General features: G+C 46.8%; 1 protein-coding gene across 3 annotated transcripts in view; it reads right to left on the bottom strand.

Moving 5' to 3' along the window:
- CACNA1C (calcium voltage-gated channel subunit alpha1 C) overlaps positions 1 to 26,084 on the bottom strand; it is a 647,070-nt gene that overhangs the window by 99,834 nt on the left and 521,152 nt on the right. For all 3 annotated transcript variants that reach the window (XM_037846263.1, XM_037846264.1, XM_037846262.1), the window contains exons 12-18: positions 20,141 to 20,301; positions 18,535 to 18,760; positions 8,537 to 8,744; positions 7,485 to 7,605; positions 5,822 to 5,936; positions 4,924 to 5,044; positions 4,512 to 4,581 (exon numbers count right to left, since the gene is read on the bottom strand). In XM_037846263.1, the coding sequence (XP_037702191.1) occupies positions 4,512 to 4,581; positions 4,924 to 5,044; positions 5,822 to 5,936; positions 7,485 to 7,605; positions 8,537 to 8,744; positions 18,535 to 18,760; positions 20,141 to 20,301 (1,022 nt within the window). The remainder of the gene's footprint in view (positions 1 to 4,511; positions 4,582 to 4,923; positions 5,045 to 5,821; positions 5,937 to 7,484; positions 7,606 to 8,536; positions 8,745 to 18,534; positions 18,761 to 20,140; positions 20,302 to 26,084) is intronic.

The raw sequence follows: 26,084 nt of genomic DNA, 5'->3' as shown, positions 1-26,084 counted from the left end.
ATCCTTCCAGCCTCTCGCTATTAACGCTTTTGTTTTGTTGGTTATTTTTTTTCAAACCTTAATTTAATATTATTATTTATTTTTATATTTATTGTTAGAAAATGATTTATTTCTGCTCTGTAATAAAATTGCAAATGACTAAAAAAAAAAAATCTAGTTTTAAACAACTAGTTCATACAAAGCATTGAACCCGAGGTTGGGAATCCAAGGCAAGCCATGGTTCTTGGTCTCAAGGAGCTTACAATTTTTACGGAGGCCCCACAGTTCACTAACAGCCAAAAGGTAGTGCACGACTGATAAGGGCCATGCATCCGGATCAGAGCGGTGGCAGAGCAGGGAAAGAAGGTTGAGGATGCAATTTCTTCATTGGGGATCATCTTGGTCAGCTCAATTCAAAATCCTGAGGGTCACCCTTTACTCTTCTCTCTCTCCCCAACATTTAATCCATTAATTACTGCAGTTGATCAGACTTGCAACATATACCCCAAAACAGACCATTTCTCCAAATCTATCTCCACCCCATTGCCCTTGGCTAGCTGCCATCATCTCTCACCTGGACGGCTGCACCGGTTTCCTAAGTGTCCCCTACCCCAATTCCATTCTTGCCCATCTACCGACCTTTGTTCATACGGCAGCCAGAGGGAGTCTTTGAAAAGGTAAGTGGGAGATCAGATCACATCGCTCTCCTACCTAGGAACCTCTGGTGGCTGCCCACTGCCACTGGGTCAAATCCAAACCTCTCACATGGCCTCTGAAGTCTGCCCCACCTGCTCCTGCCTCTTCTCCCATCTCATCCCCAAGACCTCTTTGGGACCCTCCACTGTCAAGTGCATTCTGTCTATGAGCACAAGCAATTCCCTCCGATTCTCATATGCCTCATTTCTTGGAATTGTTCAGGGGTCAGCCCCAATGGTGGGTCCTCAAAGAAGCCTTCCCGTACCACACAGTCAAAGCAACCTCCTCCCCATCCAGTAACCCTCTAACATAACCCTGGGTTTCATGATGTCCCCACCACGTATCGCTACCTGACGTTACCTTCCGTGGTGGGTTGCTTTCTTGTGTCCCCCCACTGAGCCGTAGGCTCTGGAGAGCAGGGCCCTTCTCTGCCTTCCCCCACCCCCAGACATAGCCCTTGTGCCACAGTGCTTGGCACTCACCAGGAGCTTGATAAGTAGTTAATCAATGAATGAATAGCTCCAAGGTTTCTTTCAACACTCAGTGTCTGTGACAACAATAGGGTCCTAAAACAGCCTCCTCTCTCTCCAACTTCCTGAATTCACAACCCTGTCAGGACCACCCTCCTCCATGAAGCCCCCCAGACTCCACAGCCTCATGGCTCTCCTCTCCTTGGATACCTTGCAGCAGCTAAAGCCTCCCCCACAGCATTCAGGAGTGCCCTGTACATTCTCTCGTCCTCACTATTTTTTTTTCATGTATACTTGTTAATTTTAAGCCCTTAAGGACACTCAAGAATATCTTTATGTTCACTTACGTTAATTACTTTAAATAAAATAGAATTATATCCTACTTATCTTGGCCCAATGCTTTTCTTCCTGGGTGAGTGGAAGCTTCTAAAATTTAGTGTATATGAATCTGGGAGGCTAAAACCAACTGGTGAGCTTTTTTTTGGGTTAAATACAGAGGAAGAACCAAAAGGCCATCACTGGCCTGCATGGCCACTTTGCCTGAATTAGATGAAGGCTCTTCTCTGGGTGTTCATGGCCAAGCATGGGTAACCAGCAACGCTAGCAGAGGGCAGGCTGGATTTCAGTTTCCCCTTGGCCACTGGGCACATGCCACTGGGCACCCTGGACAGCCAAACCCAGCAGCCCTGGAGAGAAGGGTAAAGGCAAAGAGGGTGGGCAAGAGGGCAAGAGTGAAGTGGGGGGGTGGTTGTTGTGCAGAAGGGGAGAAGGGTCCAGAGGCTGGGGATGTGGAAGGGGCTGTGGTTTGCGGGGACAATGGCAGATCAGGCTCTTTGCCTTCCAAGGTTCAGAAGAAAGAGAAGCAGGAGGGAAAGAGAGATGGAAAAGAACTGAGAGAACTGGCCCAGTGACCTCTGGAAGAGTCTTTGGGAACTCCTGCTGCCCTGGTACTAAGGCACCCAGGAGATGACATGCAGGGGCAGGGAGGGGAGGAAACGGGGGACAGGAAGAGCTGGAAAGCAGAAGCTGATTTAGCCTTTGAAGACTGGGGCCCGGGGAGAGTTCAGGAGATGCCCTGTGCATAATAAAAAGCGGAAGTGTGAGTTCTTTATTTCCTCCTAACCCCCTTGTGATATTTCATTCTTTTAATGAATCAGGAGCAGTTGTGCTGTCTGCAAATAGCAGCTTATGTCTTCTAGCTGGGACAGACACACGGTCACCCAGCTTTAAGAGCACACTGCCCTTGGGTGTGAAAACAGAAAGTAGAGACAGTGAACCAAAGGGGGTTCTTGAGGGCTGGCTTAAAAGGTGGTGGTGGTGGGGTGAGGGCAGGACAGCCTCGATTATCTATGGACCAGTGGCCTCCAAACAAAGGTAGAGAGATGACGGGGCCAGAGAGAAAGGAAGGCGTGGGCCTAGTGGAGGTTAGAGAAGTGTGGCCACATGATGGGGTAAAAGGACATAATCTAAAATATCTACAGAATCATCAGCAAAGTGTGGAAAGAGCTTTCTGGGTTTAAAAGCATAGTCATTCCACAAATCCTCAAAGCTGCCAGACATAGTCATGCCGGTTCAACCCAGAGACATTTCCATGACAGCCGATTAGTACAACGATACTCCCATTAGTCCATTTTTTTCCTTGACCCTCTTTGATTTCATTAATGCAACACAGAAGAGCAAAGACATGAGTATATTTAGAAAAATGAAATTTGAGATTATTGTCATTGATGCAAGAGGTGTTCCCACCCCACTGCCATCTAGAATAAACAGGCTCAGGCCTGACTGCCGCTGGGGGCTTGTGTGAAGACCCTTAGCTCCAGAGCCCCTCCTGCTTCATACTGTGTGTAGGGAGGTGTACCAGAATAAAGTTCATTTTATTGCTTTCTTTGTTTCTTTTTAAACTTCTTAAATATATACAAAAGTAGGGCGACGAGTATGGTGAACCTCCATATACCCAGTTTCAACAACTATTGACATTTTGCCCACCTTGTTTCACTATCTGCCCTGCACCAATTTGTGTTGTTGTTATTGTTGCATTTTTAAAGCAACTTCTAAACATTTTAGACTCAGGCCATCAACACGTCAGCATTTTAAAAACAAAACTACAATATCATTATTATAGCAACAAAATGAACAAAAACGACTCCACATCATTTAGTTCCCAGTCCATGCTCAATTTTCCCCAATTATCTAAAAAAAAAAAAGTTATGTTAAAGTTCTGTGTTTATGCAGGATGAAGACAAGAGCTTCCCATTGCATTTGTTGATATATTTAGCAAGACTGTGAAGATCTATAATAGTTCCCATCCAGAAGGGTTTCTAAGACATCAAAAGGCTTAGTGTCCACACATGGAAACACACTTCCTGCTACTCTTTTTCTCCAAACCCCAGGACACCGAATCCTATTTCCCTTGCTGGAGGGGGGCCGAATGCTATGTCCACAGTGAGCCTGTCTCCCAGAGACAAAAAAATGGCTGCTTGTGTCCTTGCAGACAGATCCAGCAGAGAACGGGTGGAGGGAAAGCGAAAAAGTGTAGATTTTTCTACACCTTCATAAATGCAGATTTTCAGCCACCTAACTTGGCTGCCAACCCAAATATAGCCTAAGTGCTGCAGAGGAGGAAAAGTCAGTAAAATCAGCAGTCCTTTCCACCATCAAGTCCTAGGAGCGTTACTGACCCCAACCTTGATGTTGGCCATAATGTCTGCATTTCTAGGGAAAAGGAAGGCAAGCGATTAGAATGGGTTTCCTGAACCAGGGGAAGGGAATCCTGGAGGGAGATCTAAGGACCACAGAAGCCAAAACTCTCTAAAGGAGAATGCCTGTCAATTGACGTATCAGAAGCAGAAGGCGGTGGAGTTGGTAAGAGCTCTTTTTTATAAAAAGAGACCCGAAAGCATTTTGCAAAGCAACAAGTGAGACATCTGTGGTGGCAGCTGTCCTCGTGCTCAGCGTTGCCTCCTGAGTAAGGGCAAGACAGATTTGGGATTTACTATTATTATTAAATGAGCATAATGTTGCAACATATGTTATACTAATCAATTACATAACTTAATAACAAATTTACAACGTATGATATAATAAAATCTTAAATGCATCTGGATTCCAGCTTCCAAAGGACACGAAAGCACTGCTCCAACATGATCTTATTTAACCTTCTATTATTGTTATGAGCAAACCAGAATCAAAGTTTGTCCCAGAACATGATTGACAAATGCTTAAATGCAGAGACAGGGAGATATTTAGCAGTGGCAAGGGATTTGTAGAGGGAAACTGGAACCACTGATGCCTAAAACGTGGAGGTTTTGAATTTGGAACTTTCCTACCCCCAACCTCCCATTCTCAGCATCAGGCAGTGGGACATACCTGTGGTTTCTGGGTTGGGGTAGGAGCTCTTATCCTCATTTTCATTGGGATGGAGGTCATCCATGTTGATCTAAGGGGAAGAAGGAGGTTAGACATGTTCCATGGCTTTAGAGGCTTGGAGGAGGCTTGAAATGGCATTGTTGTCACTGGCTGAGCTATTAATTCCAGAATATAACCTTGTCACTTTGCACATACCCTTCAGGACGTCAGCAGAAGGCTGGGATGCAATTTCAATCAATCTGCCTTCTCTTCGTGTTCCCAGGGCTCCTGCAGCCCTTGCCCCCACTGGCTTTCTTTCATTGAGACTCTTTCTTTTGTCCTTCCTTTACAGGGATGTCTAGCCTGGGAAGACGGTGGCCCTCCTGCCCTCAGCAGTGACCCTCACAGCTCCTGGTAGGAAATGGTTCCTCACCTTGGTGGTGGGCGGGGACTCTCCATCAGCTGTAATGGATTTCAGCTCAATTTTCTCCTCTTTGGTCTCCTCCACTGCTGGCTTCTCCACCACCTCTCGTTTCTTCTCTGGGCTGGCAGTCCTGGCCGGTCAGCAGGAGAAAGAAGAAATGCATGTTTACTGAGTGATAGGGAACAGCAAAGAACAAAACTACCCTGTGGTCTTTTGGGGGCCTGTGGGAGCAGATTCTCTGGCTCTACGTTCCCCTTCCTTTATGTGTACAACTCAACCACAAATTCATTGCCTGGTCCCTTGGGCACATGGCCACACTTGGCGCTGGCTGGCACTCAGTTGGCTTCTCCCAGCTTCTTAGCTGCTCTGGTCTCTGTCTGAATCAAAGTAAGGTTCAAGATCTCATTTAGCATTTGTTCCTGGAGGAACTCTGCTCAATGTCCAGCAAATGTATGGCCTACAACATCATTTAGACAATGATGGGATACAATGTTTTGCCTTCTTAACACTGGGGATGAGCTGCAAAATAGAGAGGGGGAATCAATCTGTAAGCTGGAATTGCATTTCCCCTCTGAGTTGCTGCTTTCCTCCTCTCCCTACCCTTTATTGCCACCATCAATCACAGCTTCTCCTAGCAGAAGAAACCGCCTCCCCTCCAACTTCCCAGGCAGATAGGGAAATATAATCCCTTTGCAGAGAACATAATACATGATGGTCCTTACTTTGGACCAATGCCTAGGAATTAGGAGAGAGGCCCAACTTACTGTAGGGAGTCCCAACCCAGTGCCCTTCTAGGAGGGACGGCCAGCAGAGGCCAGGGGCCCAAGCCTCTCTTTACCAGCAATGGGAATGGCCTTCTAGAACTGTGACCCTGGGGCCCTGGGCCTGAGTAAGCTTAGAGGGTTACCTGGCTAGCTTCTTCCTCTCCTTCTCTTCTTCCTCCTCCTTCTGGGCAGATGTGAGGCTCTCAGCATCAGCCAAGTTGTCCACAGCAATGGCCAAGAACACATTCAGTAGGATATCTGTTTGTGTCCATTCTTAAAGAAAATGATCTTGGCCTTGGGATATTTGGTGGGCCCGGGGCAGGGGGGAGGTGCAAGACATGCAGGGATCCAGTTCCAGTTCCCCAGAAGAGAGAGCTTGGCAGTGACTCACTTTGAGGGGTCCAGTGCCCACCAGTGTCCCCCCATCCTTCCCATCCCTCCTCCGTGAGTTTTCTAAGGGTTGAGACCAGGTTAGCTTGCTGGCTGGAGTTGGGCATGTGTGAGACAGTGAGCCCTGTCTTGCTCTTTAATTGCTCAGTTTCATTACTGCTTTCCCCACTGAGATGGCTGGCTGTAACTAACATTATAAACCATGTTGTCTCTAGCTGAATGGTTTCTCTTAAGAGTGGTTCATTATCACTGGGCACTGAGGAGACAGCCTGGTATCTCTGCCAATTCTTAATGTGAGCCTATACGTACAAAGACCCTTGGAGGGCCTGGCTGGAGCTGGCCAAAGCTTGTGGAATTCCTGGTTGAAGAGGTCTATTTGCCCTTCTCTCCCCTTCCGCCCACCTTGAACTGAAACACTGTGGTCAGAGAACCGTAGAATCGAAGAGAGTAGAGCTGAAACGGGTCTTAAAGTTTAAGTCTGACCTCCCCGCCGGCTCCCCAGACATTCACCCCATTTCACATACAGGGAAACCAAAACCCAGGGAGGTGAAGGTCTTGTCCAAGGATGCTACCAAATATTGTATCATGGGCCTGGCCCTATGGTAGGAGCTTTGAGCATTATCCCATTAAACCTCTCCATGACCCATTAAGTTGTAGGCACTATTATTCCGTTACTCCATTTAACAGGTGCTAAGATAAGAGAACCTCTAATTTGCCCAAGGTCACCCAGTTGGTAAGACGTGAAGTCATCTGTTGGTCCCACTGTCCATGTTTTTTCACACTACATTAAGTTGTGACTTCAGCCTGGTGCTCCTGAGTCTTGGGCCAGAGCTATTTCTACTTGATGACTCAGCCTTGGACACAGACCACGTGGGATCAGGGAGGATCTGCCGGTGAGGTCTGTCCAGCTCTACCTGTGACTAAAGCCCCAGGAAGCAGCTTCAGAAGGAAGGGATACTGAAGAAAAGGCAGGGAGGAGAGATGAAGGTCATCTCAAGGACGACAGCTCGGTCACCCTTAAGGGAGCATCCTACCTGGGAGTAGCTGCGATGGCTCCAGGGCAGCCAGGGGTGCCAGCTGCAGAGGTGCGTCCACCCCATGATCTATGTGAACGATTGCACGTGACCCAATGCCAGGGGATGTCGTTCACCTAGACTTACAGCCCAAGCCTGTCCAGGAAGATGAATTTTCGTCCTCACCTGGGCGGAAGCTGCAGGCTTCAACCAACACCCACCTTTGTGGCTAAAGTAGGCCTTGACTGCTTTTCTCCCCTCTGTGGCCTCGGGGTTCTGTGGATGGACAACCACAGCATTTACCCCCGAGTCGGGACTTGTTGGGGACGCCTATTTGGCACTGCACTGCAGGCGGAGGGAGGGTGGGGCAGTAGGGGAGGTGGGGGGATGTAGCAAAGGATACAATTTCCACAGATGAAGAGGATGATGAAGTAAATACAGACTAACATCCCTGGAAAAGAGGGGCCGCCATAAGCCATGATCCCATCATACATCACCGAATTCCAGTCCTCCCCGGTCAGGATCTGAATGACACATTCCCACCAATAAGGGACACAGCGTTAGACCAACAGCAAACCCCAAAACGCCCCTGCCCTGCCCCACTATGTTAGCAAACATGTCCACAATTTTTTTTCCACCTCTTTCCCTCCTCCTGGCCTCCAATTTCCCTCCCCAGGGGCTCTGAGCTACTTGATACTTAGTCCAAGTTCATGAATTCTATTTGAAGTGTGACCGAAGGGCTTTCTGGATCAAACATCTCCTACTATCCCCACAGAGCGCATGACGTGACACCTTTAGCCATTCCTCAGATTAAGCCATCAAGGGCTCCTTAACAAATGTGAATATGTTCCTTGAGAGAACAATATGCTATACTGGTTTCCCCCCAACGATAGTCGCTTGGGTTCCATCTTCATGAGTTTCGCAACATCCATAAATATTATTCATTTCTATCTGTAAATCAATCTACTGTTAAATAGGTGCCACCTACTTTAGCCTTGTCCTAAGCAAAAAATACCCATGAAATCACATATTTGATGGGCTAGTTATACGTTTTGTTCCTTGGGGCAAGCATGGTGAGTAGGAGAGAGCTCCATCACCCTCCCCTCTCCTAAAAGGGGCATTTCTGCTTGCCTTGGTTTAGATTTGTGCTCTTGTGTCCAAATATATTTGAATAAAGGGTTCCATGGCTAAGAAAGAGTTTTTAAATTGCTCAGATTTCCTTTCTGAGTCCATCCAACAGTAGGACTCCACAGGGGGTTGGGGGCTGGGGAAATAGGAGACAGATCTCAAGACTCTCCTGGGTAGGGGCTCTCCGTGGCTGATCTAGGCTGGCTTTGACTGCCCAGGGAAAGGGTGAAGCTTCCCATCACCGTTTCGAGGCTCCTTCCTCCTTTTCACCCCAACACCCAGCTCCCCCTCCCCCTGGTCATAATCCCAGCAGAGAAAAGCCCATACCTGAAACACGGTGAGGAGAGACTGGGGGAAGTTGTCAAAGGTGCTCCTCCGAGTCTGCATCTCGTCAAAGTTGAACTTCCCTCCAAAGAGCTGCATCCCCAGGAGGGAGAAGATGATGATGAAGAGGAAAAGCAGCAGCAGCAGGGAGGCGATGGAGCGCACCGAGTTCAGCAGGGACGCCACCAGGTTGCTTAAGGAGTTCCAGTACCTGAGGATCAATTTGAGGGTCGTCAGCCTCCCTCTCCTCGGCTTTCCTTACTCAGCACGTTCCTCATTCCCACACCCGCCAGAGAGCCCAAGATAAATCCTAACTCCCTCCTGTTTTTCTCCATCCTAGGATGTGGGTGGTGGTGAAATGGGCTGGTGAGCTCACACTTTGTGTGCAACTCGTTCACCCCAAGTCCCAGGGTCAGGGTGGTCATGGTGGGGAGAGGACACTCGGTAATCTGAAGCCTGGGTTTCCACCCAGCTCCGCCATCTGCAGCTCTACATGCCTTTGGACAAGTCACTTAACTTCTCTTCTTTCTCTCCCCAGCTGACAAATAGAGATAACAGGAGTCTATATTTTAGGAGGTTGTTGGGAGGATTACATGAGATCTTCCAAAAAAAGCCCTCAACATAGTGCCTGGCACCCAGTTGATAAAGGTTAGCAATTGTTGTTATCACTGTTGATCTTTAAGTAGAAAAACACTTTTATTTTAAATTGTTGTTGCAAGAATGCTGGCCTCAGCCCAGCCTGGGCAGTAGCTTCTTGGCAGAGGCATGAGTTAGAGCACACGTGGGTAAGAAAAGGAGGGTATGTTAAGTGCCCCAAATTTACCATCCTAAGAATTGGTTTAAAAACAGCAATAACAATACACCCACAGCAACAGAACACCTCTCCTCTGGAGATTCTGGTTCAATAGCTCTAGTGTGGGGTCCAGAAATTGGTATTTTTAACATGCACCCCAGAGGATTCTTACAACCAGGCAATTTGTTGGATTCCAGCAAACCCAGGACACCCATGGGAACAGCTCCAAGTGTGCGTGTCTGTGAGCGGGGCGGCGGGCTCTGTCCTGATCAGAGCTGGGCTGTGGGTGGGCCTCTTTGGAGAAGGGGTCCCCCACTCCTTACAGTCACGGGGCCCTCCCAGAGGCCCTTTGTTATGCCCTGAGGAAAATCCCTTTCTCTTGGAAAAGGAGGGAGCAGCTACTGATGGCTCCTGGATGCAGCTGGCCGCTGTGAAATGATCAGCTTAGGATGAAGAAATGCACTGTAGCAAAAGTGACGCAGCCCCACATCGGAGCAAGCGTAAGATGAGAAAAATCGCTGTTTCCCTGCAACTCTGCCTGGGCCTGCCTGTCTCCCAGGTCACTACCTGGATGCCCTCCACTCCAGATATCCCCAGCTCATCACCAGGACACAGGGCGGATTGTTTTTATTGCGTAAGTGAGCCACATGCAGTCCCGCCGCTGCCCCTGCCCCATCCCCAGCCCCCAGCCTGGGCACTTCTCTCCAGAGAAGGGTTTTCATATTCAGAGACAGAAGCAGATGGGCCAACTGCCTGGATGTAAACATGAACTTCTTCCCAACCTGGAGGGTTTCACAAATTCCGCCTTTCCTTACCTCTATTTTGCCTCCAGCCACTGTCCCCCCACTGTTTGCAGAATAGTAATACGCATTTATTTGTACCTGTTCTATAAATGCTCTTAAATGTTTAAGTGGGACAGTGTTCTCTCATCAAATAGTCTTCAAGCTCTTGAGGGCAGAGACCAGAGATTGTTTTTTTCTCCGTCCTTCCCTCCTTTGTCCTCAAATAAACGCTGTACAGCCAGGTGAGTGTGATGGGTGTGTGACTGGGGCCCTGGTGTCCTGGGAGACTAGAGGGTGTAGGGCACCTCCCCCACATCATATCTATTCCCACAGTTTTCCTAAATCCATGCTGCCGAGTTTCTAAGAGTCCTGACTTTAACTATTTCACCTCATTCCAGAACATGTGGCGAACTAGAATGTGTCCATTTGCCCTACAGAAAATAGGGTTGCTGTGGCTTTGAGACCTCTGGGCTAGGGTTTCCAGAAAACCGCTGTGAGCATGTTTCCTTTGTGGAAGGACCCCCATTCTAAGCACAGCCCCAGGTTTGCAGGTCTGAGCCAGGCTTTGTTTAAGAGAGAGATTGCAGCCAGGCACGCGGGCACCAGCCCATCCTTCACATGAAAAGCTTCTGGGCCGAAGAGCTACTGTACAGTTAAGAAGAACGGAGACACTGGCTGTTGATGTCTCCAACCTGCTGTGGCTTCCCCTCAAGGCGGCAGAGGAGGAATTCTGCCCCGTGGTTGGCGGGCCATCCGTTCTTGCTGCTCCTTGGAGCAGAATAAAGGAGCAGGGCTGGTGGCAGTGGCCTGGCTTCAGGAGGGGTACCCAGCTTGGTGAACAGAATGCCTGGAGATGCTTTAGATATTCTCTATAAGACTGAGACAGAAGGACTGCTGAGATGGTACTGGGGCAGAGGGCATGACAGGGTTCAGGGGAGAAGGGCTGGATCTTTGAGCCTGGCATGCCTTGGCTGATGGCAGGTGGGAGGTGGGGGCTTCATTATGATCGATGCAGGTGAGATTTGTGCCTTTCAGGTGGGCACGGTGACACAGGATGCTGTTTAAATGAAATGGCTGGCAGACCTGCGGATGCTCAGACTATCTCCTTTTTGAGGGCTATCGGATTCTCAAGGGCTGTGGCCTGGGGAGCGGAAGAGGGTCTCATGTCCCAGAACCACTTTCCTTTTAAGAAAGAGTAGCTGGTGGTAAGCTAGCAGGATTGATGGCATATTAGCAATCAACTGAGGCTTTTATCCCAATTGTTTAAAATATGAAACACATGTACTCACACCAAAAAGGAAAGCTTTGGAGAAGAGTGAACAGCAGCAGACCAAAGAACTTTGTGACTTTTGGTCATGGACCTTTTAGAGAAACTGAGGAAAACCAGGCATCCTCTCCTCAGCAGAATGCACCCTATGACCACCTCCTCTAACGTTTACATCCAGGAGCCGGGGGTTTATAGCCCCTGGGAGCTGGCTCAGCCCAGCGTCAGGGTCTCACCTCCCCATCCTCACACGCAGTCATCCTCAGGGTCAACTTTCCCTTTTCAATTCTCCTGAGGGTCCGAATCGTTCTCTCTAAAGTGTGTGTTTTTGCCCACCCAGCCCCCCAACCAACCCAGCTCATCGTTTTCTCTTTAGAATATGTTCCTTTGAGGGCTTTTTGCTGGATCAACATTTTTTGTTACATAAATTCTCTTCTGCCCTTTTTCCCTCTTCCTCTTCAGCCTTCCTTTAAATTCTCTCTTTGCCTACCACTGCTTCAATTTTTTTTTTTTTTAACCTTTTCTCTAGGCTCCTCTTGGTTCAAATCACCATCTGCTTGGGGAGACTTTTATCTCCATTTGTTTTCCCTTCTCTAAATCTGTCTCTGGTTTGGGGCTCTGAGGAATTCTTCTTCCTCTCTTACAATATCCAGATATCCAGCCATCCAGCCTTCCTTGAACTGGAACTTTCATCCTGTGAACCTTTTGCTTCAAATAGCTCAGGGCTAGGTCCTTTACATTTTAGGTACAGAGCAGAGTACTGAGATTGCTATAAATAAAAGATCTTTAAAATACAGGGCCAGTAGCTTTTGGGTGTTTAATAAATGCTTCATCCTACTTCCTCTCGGTCCCACAGAGGGTCAGAACTAAATTTATACTTGTCCCAACTGTTCTCATACTGAGAGGCAAAAAAAAATAAAAAAAATAAAAAAAAAAAAATCCCTCTTAGTCTTGGTGGCAGAGGTCTATTGTTGGTAGAGTATTTATAAAGCAAATTCTATGTGGTAAATCCGTGTGGTGTGGGGAATCTGTATCCCATTCCCAAGGGATTGGGAGGGCGTGGGGTGAGGGACTGAGCATCCTGCTGAGGAACTTGGAAAGCAGACAGAGCTCATTCGGTGAGTCCGCCCAGCTTTGCCCTTGCTTCTCCCTGGGCAGGGACACCAGTGGGTGTCCAAGGCCCAGAGCTTCAGTAGACGTGGCCCCAGTTCCCTGCACACACAGAGACTAGAGTTTAGTTGAGCAGAAGGCTGAATGGCTGCATGCTGGGCCAGAAGGAAGAGAATGGAGGATTCTGAACTCTTTTTGTCAGGGTCCGTGGCAGCTTGGGGCCCAAGGCCAAATCTACCAGGTTCTGTTCTGCTTGGTAACTGACCTTCCGTTCTAGTAGCTGGGAAGTATATTTTATGTATTTTACTTTAAAGTCAAACCCTACCTGGGACAAACATGTTCGAAGGTCTTGTCTTCCCTGTTTGCATGACTGGCCTTGGTCCTGCTGAGAATAGGACCTGCATCGGGATGGAACCTGGTCAAGCTGGCAAGGTGGTTTGGCTTTGACCTTGGGATGGCCGTAGGAGGCTGCTCCTTGGTGCTTTGTGACCATGGAGCTACTCACTGTCACCCATTTGGCCCCTACAACCATGGACATATCAGGTTAGGGAGGGAGGAAATTCAAGCAGCCCTTATCTGTATGTTCTCAATCCCCAGTAGGAGATTCTGGTTGGTCACCATCCCAGAGAATACGTACCCTTCGTGCTGACTGCAAGCATGCAGGCTCCTGAGTCTCAACTGCATTCTCCATGGACCCTGGCCTGGGAACCGACCAAATGCCAAATATGCCCTTATTGAGCTTGGGGCTTCCATGGGGTCCTGGGAAGAGTGGGGGCAAGAAGGTGGAGGGGTGGGAAGGGAGGTGTGGGGATGGATCTGATGTTCATGGTCAGACCCTAGCAGGGAAATGGAGACAGAGCTGGAGGATATGCCAAAGGCACCCACCTTGGGGCTGTATGGAGCCCCAGATGGAGACATGGCTCCCCAGTGTGTGGGAAGGGAGCGCACAGGAGAAGCCGTAGGGGAAAGAAAGAGGGACTGAAGTCTAAGAGGAAAAATAGAAAGGCTGGAGGGATTTGAATGCACTTAAAAACCAACTGTATAAGGAATTAGATGCAATTAGAAACTTGGAATCACGTCCAGATTTAATCTAACAGAAGCCCTTCTTCCTCCCCATAGAAAGATATATCAGACTGGGCTGCAAAGCACAGACAAACCAGATATTGAATCTTGGCCACATTTGGGGTTCCATAAAGCCTCAAAGCAGGAGAAAGAGGCCAATGCATCATGCAGTTGGAAGGTCCATTGTCATGGGTAATTTACCCAAAGATGACAAAGATTCTGGCCACGTGCAGGCCTTCCTCATCTCACTGAGTAGGAATCTTGTCTTCCCTATTCTGTAATTCCCACCTCCACTGTGCCTTAGCACTACAAACCCTCAGGAATCAACTGACTTACAGTTTAGGGCAGGATTCCCAGGTTTTTGTGTTTTTTTCTTGAGACATATTGGATGGAGTTTATTTATACACACAGTACACACCCTCAGGCATTTCCAGTTTTTGACAAAGCAAAAAAAATGCAATGGGGTACCTACACATGCTACTGATTCCCTTTTGTCATAATGACAACAGAGACTTCTGCCCCTTCAGGTAACACGGATGAGTTGTAAGTCCACTCTGTTCTCCTCATCCATTCATAAAAGCATTTAGGAATGCAAGGGACCAAGAGTGATGGCGTTACAAGGACATTCCTGAATTTATTTGTATTTCTTTGTTTAAAAAGTAAATCATACCCAAACTTTGGTATTTTAGCTCTCAGCAGTAACAAATTACTTGCTACACACTGTACAACTGTTCTGGACACACAACTGGGTCATGACATCACAGTTTTGGGAACCATCTGTCTAAATCGGTGTTCCAAACTCCTGGACCATGAGTGCTGGGTGGGGGGAGGGCAGCTTGGAATTACAGGAAAGGATCCTTGAATCCATGTGGACACCAAGCATTGCAGCAGACCGAGTAAACAGCCTGTATTGTATTTACATGGCCACTTTCTGAATGTACGCAGATGTGTAGGAATTCATGAAATTCAAGTTAATTTAAAAGCCTTGCTGAATTCATAGTATTTCCTTATTACGCATTTTCTCAGTCAAGAACTACCAAAAAGACAATCTTGGCATGGTTAGGGACTTTGGCATGGAGGAGAGAATGGAGATGTGAGAATGACATTTTCCAATGACAGACGAAGGACCATGGTTTAAGACAAGAAAGTGGACCAAGAGCAGCAGCAGCAATTAGGCCAGTTAGTGAATTAATTTAAATCTGGATGTGATTCCAATGTTTCTCAAAGTGAAGTCATTGGACCCCCAGCATGGAATTCTCCAGGGGTTGACGGCTCAAATCTTTAGAAGTGAAGCCCTTACCAAGTTCCCTCTTTCAGTGAGCTCAAAGTTAACTTCGAGAGCCTCGGCGTCACTGTTTCAGAGCACATTCTAAAAACTGTTTCTCCAACATACAAGTGGTGAGACATTGCAGAATATTCTCCAGGAGATTTTACAAGAAGGGGGAGAAATAATATTTGTGTGGCTGCAGAACCATAGGCAGACGAACCACCTTAAGGCCCAGTCTGAAGGACCACGCATCCACTCTAAACCCATATTTTAAGCCTTTTCTTGGTCCCTACAGCATTTTGCACTAAGTCTGCGGCTTGAAGACAAGGTTCAGAGGAAACATGGATTCCCCAGCACAATTAGTCTCTTTGCTGTTTTCCAAAAGCCCCTAGAGGGTTTAGAGACTAGAAAACAGGAAGATGATGGCCTTTGCTAAAGTAACATCCAATTAGATAACGAAATTATTCTGTTTATAGAGTTTGTAGAGATCAGAAAATCCCATAATCCTTCTCATGGGGAGATTATTGGAAGCTCTCTGATAAAGATAGATTACATAAACAGTTTCTTGGCAATAGTTTCATGGTACAAATAGATAAATTGGTGATTAAATAAAGAATAACTGTTAAATCTCTTCAAGATGCGATGACAATATCTAAGAACAGGATTTCTTTTCTATAGGAAATGAAAAAAGCAACCAAGACCCTGAACGCATGGGCTTTTGAGAATTATTTAAGAGGCACTGAAAACCCCAAGTTAAAAATAGCTTTCACCAAGGGGAGCAAGTAGAATCAGCAATTACCTAATCACAAGAATCAGTATGCAAACATCCTTAAAGTCCTGTATCAGGGACATAAATGAGATGAGACAGTTTAGCCCGGCAACTTAGCAGTTCATTGTGAGGGTTGGCAGCACAGAACTTGAAGTCAGACAGACCTGCCTTTTAATCCCAGCTTGACCTCCGATGAGTTGTGTGACCTTGGGCAAGCAACTTAATTCTCTAAGCTTCAGTTTTCTTATCTGCAAAATGGCAATAATGATAACAGTTCCGTATGTATCGGCACCCGCAGTTAGAGGTAATTGTGAACATCAACCGAGCTACAGCCTGGAAGCATTCAGATCACAGTATCTGGTGTGGAGTAAGTGTAGATGCACAAGAACAACTCTCGTCACTAGTATTTCTACTGCTTTTATTATAAACCAAGGCTTTTCTGTAATGCCAAGATATTCAGGACATTCAGGAAGAGCTCTTTTTTCTCCTAGTGCTCAGTAGCTCTAAACTTGCGGATTTCAATTCTTTGCATCATTCTAGTCCCTCCTCTGATGTTAAACCCTCCCCAGGGACCTTCTCCTGTTCCCAATTTCCCACAGCAGGTATTTTTTTTTCCCACTTACTTTGCCAACCGATTACATTATTTTTTGATTTCCCTTTAATTGTTTCATGTGCACAAACTCTATTTCCCCAGCCAGACTGTCAATTTCTCCTGGGTCCAGTTCATGCCAAATACCTTCTTTTTCTGCCTTTCAGAGCTTGACACATAATTTACAGATGGTAAATAAATTAATAGAAGTAAGAGAGTGTGAATGTATAGATCACCATTGGCTCTTTTTCCTTCTTCCTCCTCCAAATAATAAAAACAACAACAACAACAACAACAACAAAAGCCTCCAGTTGAGTGCTTCCTGTGCGTTTGCAATGCACGGAACACTTAAATACCTTGTTTCACTCGATCCTGACAACTCCATTCGCATGCATGTGCACTGGGTGGTGCTGAGAAAATTATGAAGAGACAGGCAATACCTGGGGACGCTTTTCAGGCCCCTGATGACTCACACAGCCAAGCTGTCGTTAGCTACAGGTCCTTGAATGGAAGCTACCCATCCCTCACTTCCTGCCCCCCCACCCCACAATCGAACTGATGGTTTCAATGCTTCTTGTCATCAAATTGGACTCCCAAAGCAAAGATTCTTAAGGGGAGGGGGATTGTACCTCTGGCAAGGGGAGCATGGTTTGAGAAAATCCCCCCTGCTGTTTCTTTGTCCCTGCAATACAACCTACAGTAAGGAATATATATTACATTGCAACTCAGATATCTATCAGTCTTCTGTCTCTGCCTAATCTGTCATCTTTCTAGAGATACAGATATCAGAGACTTTTATGAAACAATGCTCACATTCAAGTGAGGCCCTCTGATGTTTTTCTATTCTATTTCATTCTTTCAGGATAAATGATGATTGGGAGGATGTGGAGAAATTGGAACCCTCATACGTTGCTGGTGGGAATGCAAAATGGGGCGACTGCTTTGGAAAACAGTTGGACAGTTCCTCAAAATGTTAAACACAAAGTTGTCATATGACTCCGGCAATTCCACTTCAAGAGAAATGAAAACATATGTCCACCCAGAAACTTGAAAGTGAATGTTCACAGAAGCATTATCCATAATAGCCAAAAACTAGAAACAACCCAACTGTCCATCAACTGATAAATGGATAATTAAAATGTATATCCATACAATGGAATTCTATTAGCCATAAAAAGTAATGCAATAACATGGATGGACCTTGAAAACATTATATTAAGTGAAAGAAGTAAGTTGCCAAAGACCAAATACTATATGATTTCCTTTATATGAAATGTCCAAAAATAGGCCAGTCAATAGATACAGAAAGCAAATTAGTGGTTTTCTAGAGCTGGGGAAACTGTGAAAGGGGGAAATGGGTACAGGGTTTCTTTTGGGAGTGATGAAAATATCCTAAAGTTAGATATGGTGATGGTTGCACAACTCTGAATATACTAAAAACCACTGAATTGTATCCTTCAAAGGGGTGAATTATATCTCAATAAAGCTGTTTAAAAAATGATTTAAAAATCAATTAAAAATGATGGTAGTGATCCAATAAATTGATTTCACAACCCAAAATGGGTCACAACACAGTTGAAAATTATTGTCCTAGAGCATGCCACCCCAACTCCAGCTTTCGCCCCCACTGCCTGTCTTCTTCGTGAGAATCACTGTTTTACCTGGGCAGTTAGGGAGACTGCAGTCTTTGGGTGGGTGATGGACAGACAGATGGGGAGGGGGTGAAGTTATGGATGGATCAATGAACACCCTTTGCAGCACAATTTCCATGATCTTTCTCCAGTTAAGGAATCTTGATTTCAGCAACATGCCCAGACAAAGACTACACTTCCCAGCCTCCCAAACAGGTGGGGGTTGCCCATGAGGCAGATCAGAGGTCCTTGGATGAGATTTCAGGGAGCACTCTGGAAAGGGGTTGACCCAAGAGCAACAGTTGCCCCCGACCTGCCCTGCGTCTCCTCCTTCCCGCCTCGAATTGAATTGAACCAAACAGTTCAATCTGCAGAGGCCATTGTGTGCCCTTGAGGAAAGAAGCTGGCCAAGGGCTGGTAGAGCAAAGATAGAAGAAGACTGGGCCCCTGAGGCTTTGTGGAGCCTCCTGAGCTGCCAACCTCTGAACTTCTTTTATGCGATGCAGCAAACCTCTCACTGGCTTACGTCATCGAGTCGAGTCTCTGATATGAGCAGCCAAAGGCATTTCTCCATGACGGGCCAGCTAAAGGAGCAAAAGCTCCCTTCTACTGTACAGGAGCTGAGGATGGAGCCTTCAGGAAATAGCAGCCACCCCTGCCTTCCCACCCTTCTCGTCTTCTGGAAGAACTTCTCCCCTGATCCCATCTCCAAAGGGAAATGCGGAACCAATTACCTTGTGATTTTGAATATCCGCAGCAGCCGGACACATCTCAGCACGGAGATGCCCAAGGGCGACATGACCTTGGTCTCCACCAGGATGGTCTCCAGGATGCCCCCGCACACGATGAAGCAGTCGAAGCGGTTGAAGAGGGACACGAAGTAGGCCTGCAGGCCCAGGCTGTACATCTTCAGGAGCATCTCCGCCGTGAACAGGGCCAGCAACGCCTTATTGGCCGTATCTGGCACGTTCAGGAGTGGGGTGGGGTCCAAGCAGGGGCACCGGAGGAGGGGGAAGAGGGAGGAAGAGAAAGAAAAACACAAGAGTTACCACCACTGGGTGGGAGGTGGGAGGTCAAGCACTCCCCCAACCAGGACAGCTTTCCCATTCACCCCTAGCCAGAGCAGAACACTTAGAGGCCAGCCAATGGGAAAGGGACATCTAATTGTAACACAAGAAACAGCACTGAGCATTGACTCTGTATCTGTATCAAAGGCTGTATGGGCATTATCTTCTTTACTCCTCACAACAGTGCTGAGAGCTACTATTATGGATTGAATCACGCCTCCTATAAAGACATGCTCAAGTCCCAAATCCCAGACCTGTGGATGAACTAGTTTGTACATGGGATCTTCGAAGGCCATATTAGTTAAGATGAGGCCAAACTGGGTCAGGGTGGGCCTCAGTCCAGTGTAACTGGAGTCCTGATAAGCAGAGGAAATTTGGACACAGCAGAAGGTGACAGAAGGACGGCCGTGTGACAGAGGCACAGAAGGAGCTACGGACTGCTGCAAGCCATGGCCAGAACGTCACAGACTTCCAAAGAAGCATGATCCTGCTGATGCCTTGATTTTGGACTTCTAGCCTCAACCAAACTAGTGAGACAAAAAATTCCTGTGGTTTAAGCAAGCCCGTCTGCAGTACATTGTTACAGCTGCCCTAGCAAACTAATACAGTATGTACTATTACCATCACGCCCATTTTTCAGAGAAGGGAAGCGAGGTTCAGAGAGGTAAGTAACCTGCCCAACTTGGGCAGCCAAAGGTGGAAGCCAGGCTGTCCGAGCCTGACCTGTGCACCCCTCGACTGGAAGGCAGCCCCCGGAGATCAGGGCCATGACTGCTTGACTCCCGAGGAGGGGTGCCGAGGCACCGATTCGTGGGGTCCTCTTTTGTGGTCTGGAGAAGAGTAACAGTACATCTATTTTCCTTGAACCTGCCTTTTTGCTCGTCTCCTTAATCATTCTGGGCAAGCCCACCACAAGGCTGCAGGAAGGCCTGACGGATTGAAAATCCATTCTGGGAAGTTGGCAGCCAAGGGCCTGACAGAGCCAAGCAAGCTGTGGCTCGTGTCCTTGTCACCTGGACCCAAGACTGACCGCTGGGGCGAGCAGATGGGGTGGGCCCAGCCGGGTGAGCCCAGTCTGTTCGGATCAAGGGTGTCCCTTTGACTGTGGGGCTTGAGAGCGGCCAGGCCCTGGGTGTCTCCAACACGGGTCACACCCAGAGCCTCGGCCACTGGCCGCTTCTCCGTGGACTTGCCACCTGTGACAATTCCCTCCGTGGGATTCGAGGCTGAGCTGGCCAGAGAAAGCCCGGTGGAGCCGGGCGCGGGCTCTCACCTTGGACCTCCGTGAGCCAGTGCGGCTGGTTGTAATGCTCCGAGGCAATGGTGAGCGTATTGAGGAAAACCAGGAATATCACGAGCCAGTAGAAGATGTTGGACTTGACGGCGGCGCGGCACTTTCTCCTGCAGAACCGGTTCCACCGGCGCCAGTAGCGGCTGCAACGGGAGCAAGGAGAGAAGGAGATGGTGTGAAAGGTCGGATTTTCTCCAACTGGAAACTCACGGCAGCGGCTTCACTGCCTTAGGAGAGCAGCGGAACCCAGTGGCGAGGACACGGGCTCTCCATCAAGCTAACGGGGCTCTGCCACTTAGCCGTGGCCTTGGGGGTGTTCTGAATTACTCTATGGTGCTGTTTTCTCACCTGCGAAACGGGAATACGGCCAACCTCCCAGGGTCATAGCAGGGATCCATAAAATACCATATAATGCATCAGGCATAAAGTTGAGGGTGTTCAATAAATAGGAAATATTTTTCCATTCTAATAATGGCATTATTAGAAGTAGTATGGTTAGCATTGAGTATTAGTGACAGGACTAGTAATGTTTACCATTTATGGACTCTCATATATGCCAGATCAGGATTTCTCATGCTTTCTCCCTAATTCTTTAAAATTTTGCAGAGCAGGTATTATTCTGATTTTTGTAGAGCAGAAAATTAAGGACAAGAGAAGTTGAGTAACTGGACTGATATCGCACAGTGGTAGAGCCAGATGAGGTTGCCTCTCTAGCCCCTTACTCCACGCTGCCTCATCTGTAAATTGTAAGGGATTGATCTAGATCTTTAGTTCTTTGCTCTTATGGGGTAATAAATCTTTAGAGAATCCAATGAATGTTTAGACCTTCTGTCCAGAAAAATGGGCACACTCACACATACATAGACCATTACATGCAATTCATGCAGTATGTGGTCCCCTGGCACGTGCCAGCCAATGATCCCAGGGCCTCTGGGTTAGAGACCTTTGTCAGAGATGCTCAAACCTGGCTGCACATTGAATTAGCTGGGGAAGCAGAAACTAACCAACCAGCAGTCCCTAGGTCCCATCTCCAAACCAATTAAATCCAGCCCTCTGGGGGTGGGTCTTAGTCACTGGCACTGGTAATTGTAATTTTTAAAGCTCCCCAGGTGGTTCTAATGCGTAGCCAGGGTTGAGAACCATTAAGCTAGACGATCCCCAAGGAAATGTGAAAATTTTTATGATCCTTTGATGGAGAGGTTTATGGCTTGCTCCTTATTTCATCCTCTTGACAGGGAGAAAATATAGAGTCATAGATGGTGACTCAATTGAAGACACATTTAATTAATGCCTACACTGTGCAAAGGAAAGAAGGAAGAGGGTGCTGGAGAGGAGTCCTGCAGGCAGCCTGCAGAGGGGCTTGACTTTGAGAGGGGGAAAGATACAACCGGATTTGGTTTTAGAAAATCATACAACCAACAAAATCAGCCACACTGTCAACTTCCAGATCAGGGCTAGTTGGAGGAATATTCTGGCTATCTGGGTTGGAATGGAACGCTGGCGGCAGGTGCTTTCATCATGCAACAGAGGGACGCTGAGTTGAGAGCAATTCCAGAAGCAGCCTCAGAGGGTTTGGAGCCAGGCTGGATGTGGAGGGCAAGGGACACAGGCAGGGATGGAGCTGCCAGTATCTCCGGCTGGGGTGATTTGGAAGAGTGGCACCTTTGGCCATGATGATGACAGATGGGGACAAGTCGTGCTCTGGGAAGGGAGGTCAGTAGACTGGGGAAAGGTGGTGGGCTCGGCTTTGGAAATGCTGTGTTTGAGGGCCTGAGCTCATGGACGTAGATCTAACTATCCACCAGGCAGCTGAGGATGGGGACTCCTCTGGAGTAGTAAAAAAGGCAGCAGGGGAAACAGAATCTTGGAGCAAATAATCTATGAATAGCTGTATTTTTCAATAAAATGATCCCTTTTCTATGAACCGCTCCAGTCTAGACAGACACTCTTCCAAATAAGCATCCAGGATCTGCCTTGGAGCAGAGCTTTTCAAATCCAGGATTGGGCCAAGGAATCTATCTAGTAGGTCACGACTGGCACTGAAGAAACAGACAGAAGAAAATAAAATAGAAGAGAAAATATCAGCATGCATATCATGTAGTAGGAAAAAGTATTTTTTGATTTTTAATAAAAATTTTGTTTCAGTTGTGTGTGTGTGTGTACTGGGTTAGGATGCAAAATGTATTTTTTATTGTGGATTGGGTGAAAAAAAAAAAAAGCTACTGAAAATTGGCCTTCCACTTTAGGGCCATGAAACAGAACCAAGGTCCTATATTCTAAAATCAGACTCCGGGCATGTGTCCGTACTTCAATTTCTGGCCAGAGAGGATGACCAAAGCCTCTGGAGTCATTTCCTCTCTAGGGTTACTCTGTGGAGCCGCAGACTCCTTTCGTGTGAAAACGTGGTTCTGGGAGGGGTTTTTTCACTCACATACCCGAGTCAGGCAGCACATATGTGATGGGCCTGAAGTGGGTGCAGGGCTGGCTCGCTGGCATGTTCTGTCCTCTACTTCCAGAGTGGAAGACCCTGCAAACACCACTGGACTCCAGGATGCAAGGGGACAATGCACATTCGGAGTCTGTAGGGAGGTAGACCTCTGCCGTGTGCTGGATTCGTCCAGCCTCACACAACCACACCCCACCCCCCTACCCCCATTGTCCTGTGGGCTAGCTTGACCTCATCCACATTTCTATTCTGGCATTTTTCTACATATTGCCTAGAGGCAACCCTATTACCATGGACCATGGACTGTAGTTAATAGCACAATTAGAAAAATGTGCTTTCATCAATCGTGACAACTGTCCCGCACCAATGCAAGATGTTAATAACAGGGTGGAGTATGGGAATCCTATATTTTATGCATGATTGTTCTGCAAAACCACAACTCCTCTAAGGAAAAAAAAAAAGAAAAAAGAAAATATTGTTACCAATACTTGGCTAAAATCTATGATCAATTAGAAAAACAAGGAACATTATCTAGGAAAGGGATTTTTTTTCCTGTGGAACTGCAGCGAGAACTTTGTTTTAGGCAGCAGAGCAGGAAGGAAGGAGAGAATTCACTTGGGTCCTGTTTTATCACTGCTGGTGCTTGGAAGCTACCTCCAGTGAGGGCCAAACCTTTGCAGGGGACACTTAACTTGGTACTTGGGGACAATCCACTACAGGGAGAAGAAATACCACCGGGTCAGAAAATGACAGTTTCCAAAAGCAATTTAGGAGGCTTGCGTACTCCAGACACACCATCCTGGATGAGAGTGAGGATGGGGAAGGCTGAGGAGAGGGGCAATGGGATGAGATGACGTGTCCTGGGTGGTCCTTAGGGAGAGGCAAGCTCTGGAGTTTGCAGGATGTAGGGGCTGAGGCATCTTATCCTGCCAGGGCAGGAACCTGCTTCTTTCCTGTCGTTGGGATTATTGTATGTTGGGTTTATTGAGTGTTGGTGAGACAATTATTTTTCTGAAAAAATGAGTTTTCAGGACAAACTCATATCTGATTTGAAATAGCTTATAAAATAGTTGCAAAGAATATGTTGTAAATAGCTACAATATCAAGCTATAGAAATCATTGGTAATTGTTACTCCAAGTTCAAAGTAGTGAGTGTTGCTTCTTTTTACCAGTGGCAAAGAACTGACTTGGGGACAGTTTCACACCAAGAATTTGAATAAGCCCCTCTCTCCAAGTTGGGGTAGTGGGTGCTGGGTGCTACACACTCAGGCCTGTCCCACAGCTCTGGAATGTTCTCTGTGAACCCCTGAAGGGGAGGCTGTCACGGGCAGCATGGCAGCCTGTAAACTGTGCTGTTGTGGGCACAGCCACTCAGGAGCGTCACATGGATTTGTGCTGGGGTGGGGGTGGGGGTAATTACTATCCAGAGAAAGTATTTAAGGATAATTATACACCTCCCACTCTTCAAAATATAGCTTTGCTTGACAACTGGTTTCCCGGCAACGCTTCCTACAGTATAATAAATGCAACAGTTTATTAGAATGTGTAAATTTATTTGTGTATTTACATAGGCATAGAAGATATAGAAACTAAATGATAAAATAGGGAGCAGAAATTTGCCTGCTATTTATGTTCCCGTCATACTAACTGGAAGAGTCATTTACTCTAGAAATAGAATCATATGCAGACATAGGGGAGAAGGATGGGTACAATTGCCTCTAATTGACTTCTCTAAACTTCTACAGCATTCCATTCCCATGGGAAATTTCTCCTCACTCACCCTTGGATCTGCCTTGCTCATCCCCAATGCTAGGCCTTGTTCTTGCCTTTCCAACTATCCAGAATGTCTTCCCAACTGCCAGGACCTCTACCTTCTATGACCTGCCCATGTTTGAGGCTCAGCTCAAGCCCCAGCTCCTTCATGACGGACTTTTCTAGTCTGTCTGGCCTTGGAACTCCTGTAGCACTTGTTTTCTACACTATTCACTTTAGTGATACATTCAAGATAAATTTGTTAACTCCCTACCATGGGCTAGGAACTGGATATTCAATAGTTAATACAATAGACACAGTCCTTGTCTGCATAAAAGATCTATGGGTGATACAGACCAGTGGCCGGGCAATGGCAGTATAGCACACCAACACTGGGGTGGGCATTTGTAAAGGGGTTGCAGCCAGTCTTGGAGGATCCAGGGAAGGTTTCCCAGAGGTAATGGCTTACCATTTCCTTTTATTGCTAGTTACCTTTTATTTTTACGGGGAAAGGGACGGTCTTACATTTTACTATAGGCCCAGGGTGTTTAGCACACGCAGTCCATGTCACACAACAACTTTTGGCTCCCAGTTTGGTTGAGCAGCAGAGACAAACTGTGCAAATTTACTAACTTCCTGTTGAAAACAAGGTTTAAGTTCACAGAGAGCTGGGGGTGAGGGTGGGGGCGAGGACAGAGCGGCGTTCCTGAAACAGTTTGCTTGGCATACAATTGCTGACAAGCATCCAGATCAGTAGACAACATCAAAATGGTGGATGTTTCAGGCTCCTCCTAGGGGCTGAAGTAAGTTTCCATCTTTTACTTTACAAAACTGAGAGCAAATGACCCAGAAAATCATGAAATTTAATCCTTTTAAAGCTAAGCAACTTAAACTTGGATTATGAGAGATTGGGACAAATGTGAATTTGTGTCTTGTTGCTTAGGGCATAGCAGAAGTACAGGGAATACTGGAGGCACATTTCACTGAAGGCTGGTCAAACAGACCCTCCAATAGCAGGGGGTTCACTTCAGAACTCTGTAAAGTTGGGGTTTGAAAACCCAGCCACCCCAGTTATCTGATTAACCCCTTCATATTTAAAATACACACTGAATTTCAAATATGGCACAAAATAGAATGTAAAATACCTCATTAATAATTTTGTATATCAATCACATGTTGAAATAATATTATAGATACACCTGGTTAAGTAACAGATTAATTTCACCTGTTTCTTTAAATGCAGTTACTGGAATTTAAAAAGAATTAAGTGGCTCACGTCGTAGTTCTAGTCGACAGCTCTGCTCTAGAGGTTTCTACTCTATACCCAAGATACGACAGATTTACAGAAACAAGGTTGCATTTTCCTGGGCAGAACCTTTTCACGAGGATGGCACCGTAAGGGGCAGCAAGTTCCGACTCTGACACACGTGAGCCAAGTAACCCTGGCCTTGCTGAACCTCAGTCCCAGCACCTAACAATGGGTTTAATGATAGTACTGTCCTCCGAGCAATATGCTTTTTGGGGATACCAAGTCTTCTGTCTGCATTTCTATATTTCTATTCTATTTCTATTATATTTGGGGCAGAGGGTGGTCAGCAGTGGAAGAAGCACTTCCCAGAGGCAGGCAATGGGGACGATGTGGCTGACATAGAGGAGAGTGAGCAGAGTCTCAAAGCTGGGCAGAGATTCTAGGAGTTTAGGGCAACCACTATTCTTTCCCCTTCTTCA

The sequence above is a fragment of the Choloepus didactylus genome, chromosome 8, assembly GCF_015220235.1.
Source record: "Choloepus didactylus isolate mChoDid1 chromosome 8, mChoDid1.pri, whole genome shotgun sequence".
NCBI lineage: Eukaryota > Metazoa > Chordata > Mammalia > Pilosa > Megalonychidae > Choloepus > Choloepus didactylus.
Note: the sequence above shows the minus strand (reverse complement) of the source record. Positions and strands in the feature narration are given on the sequence as shown.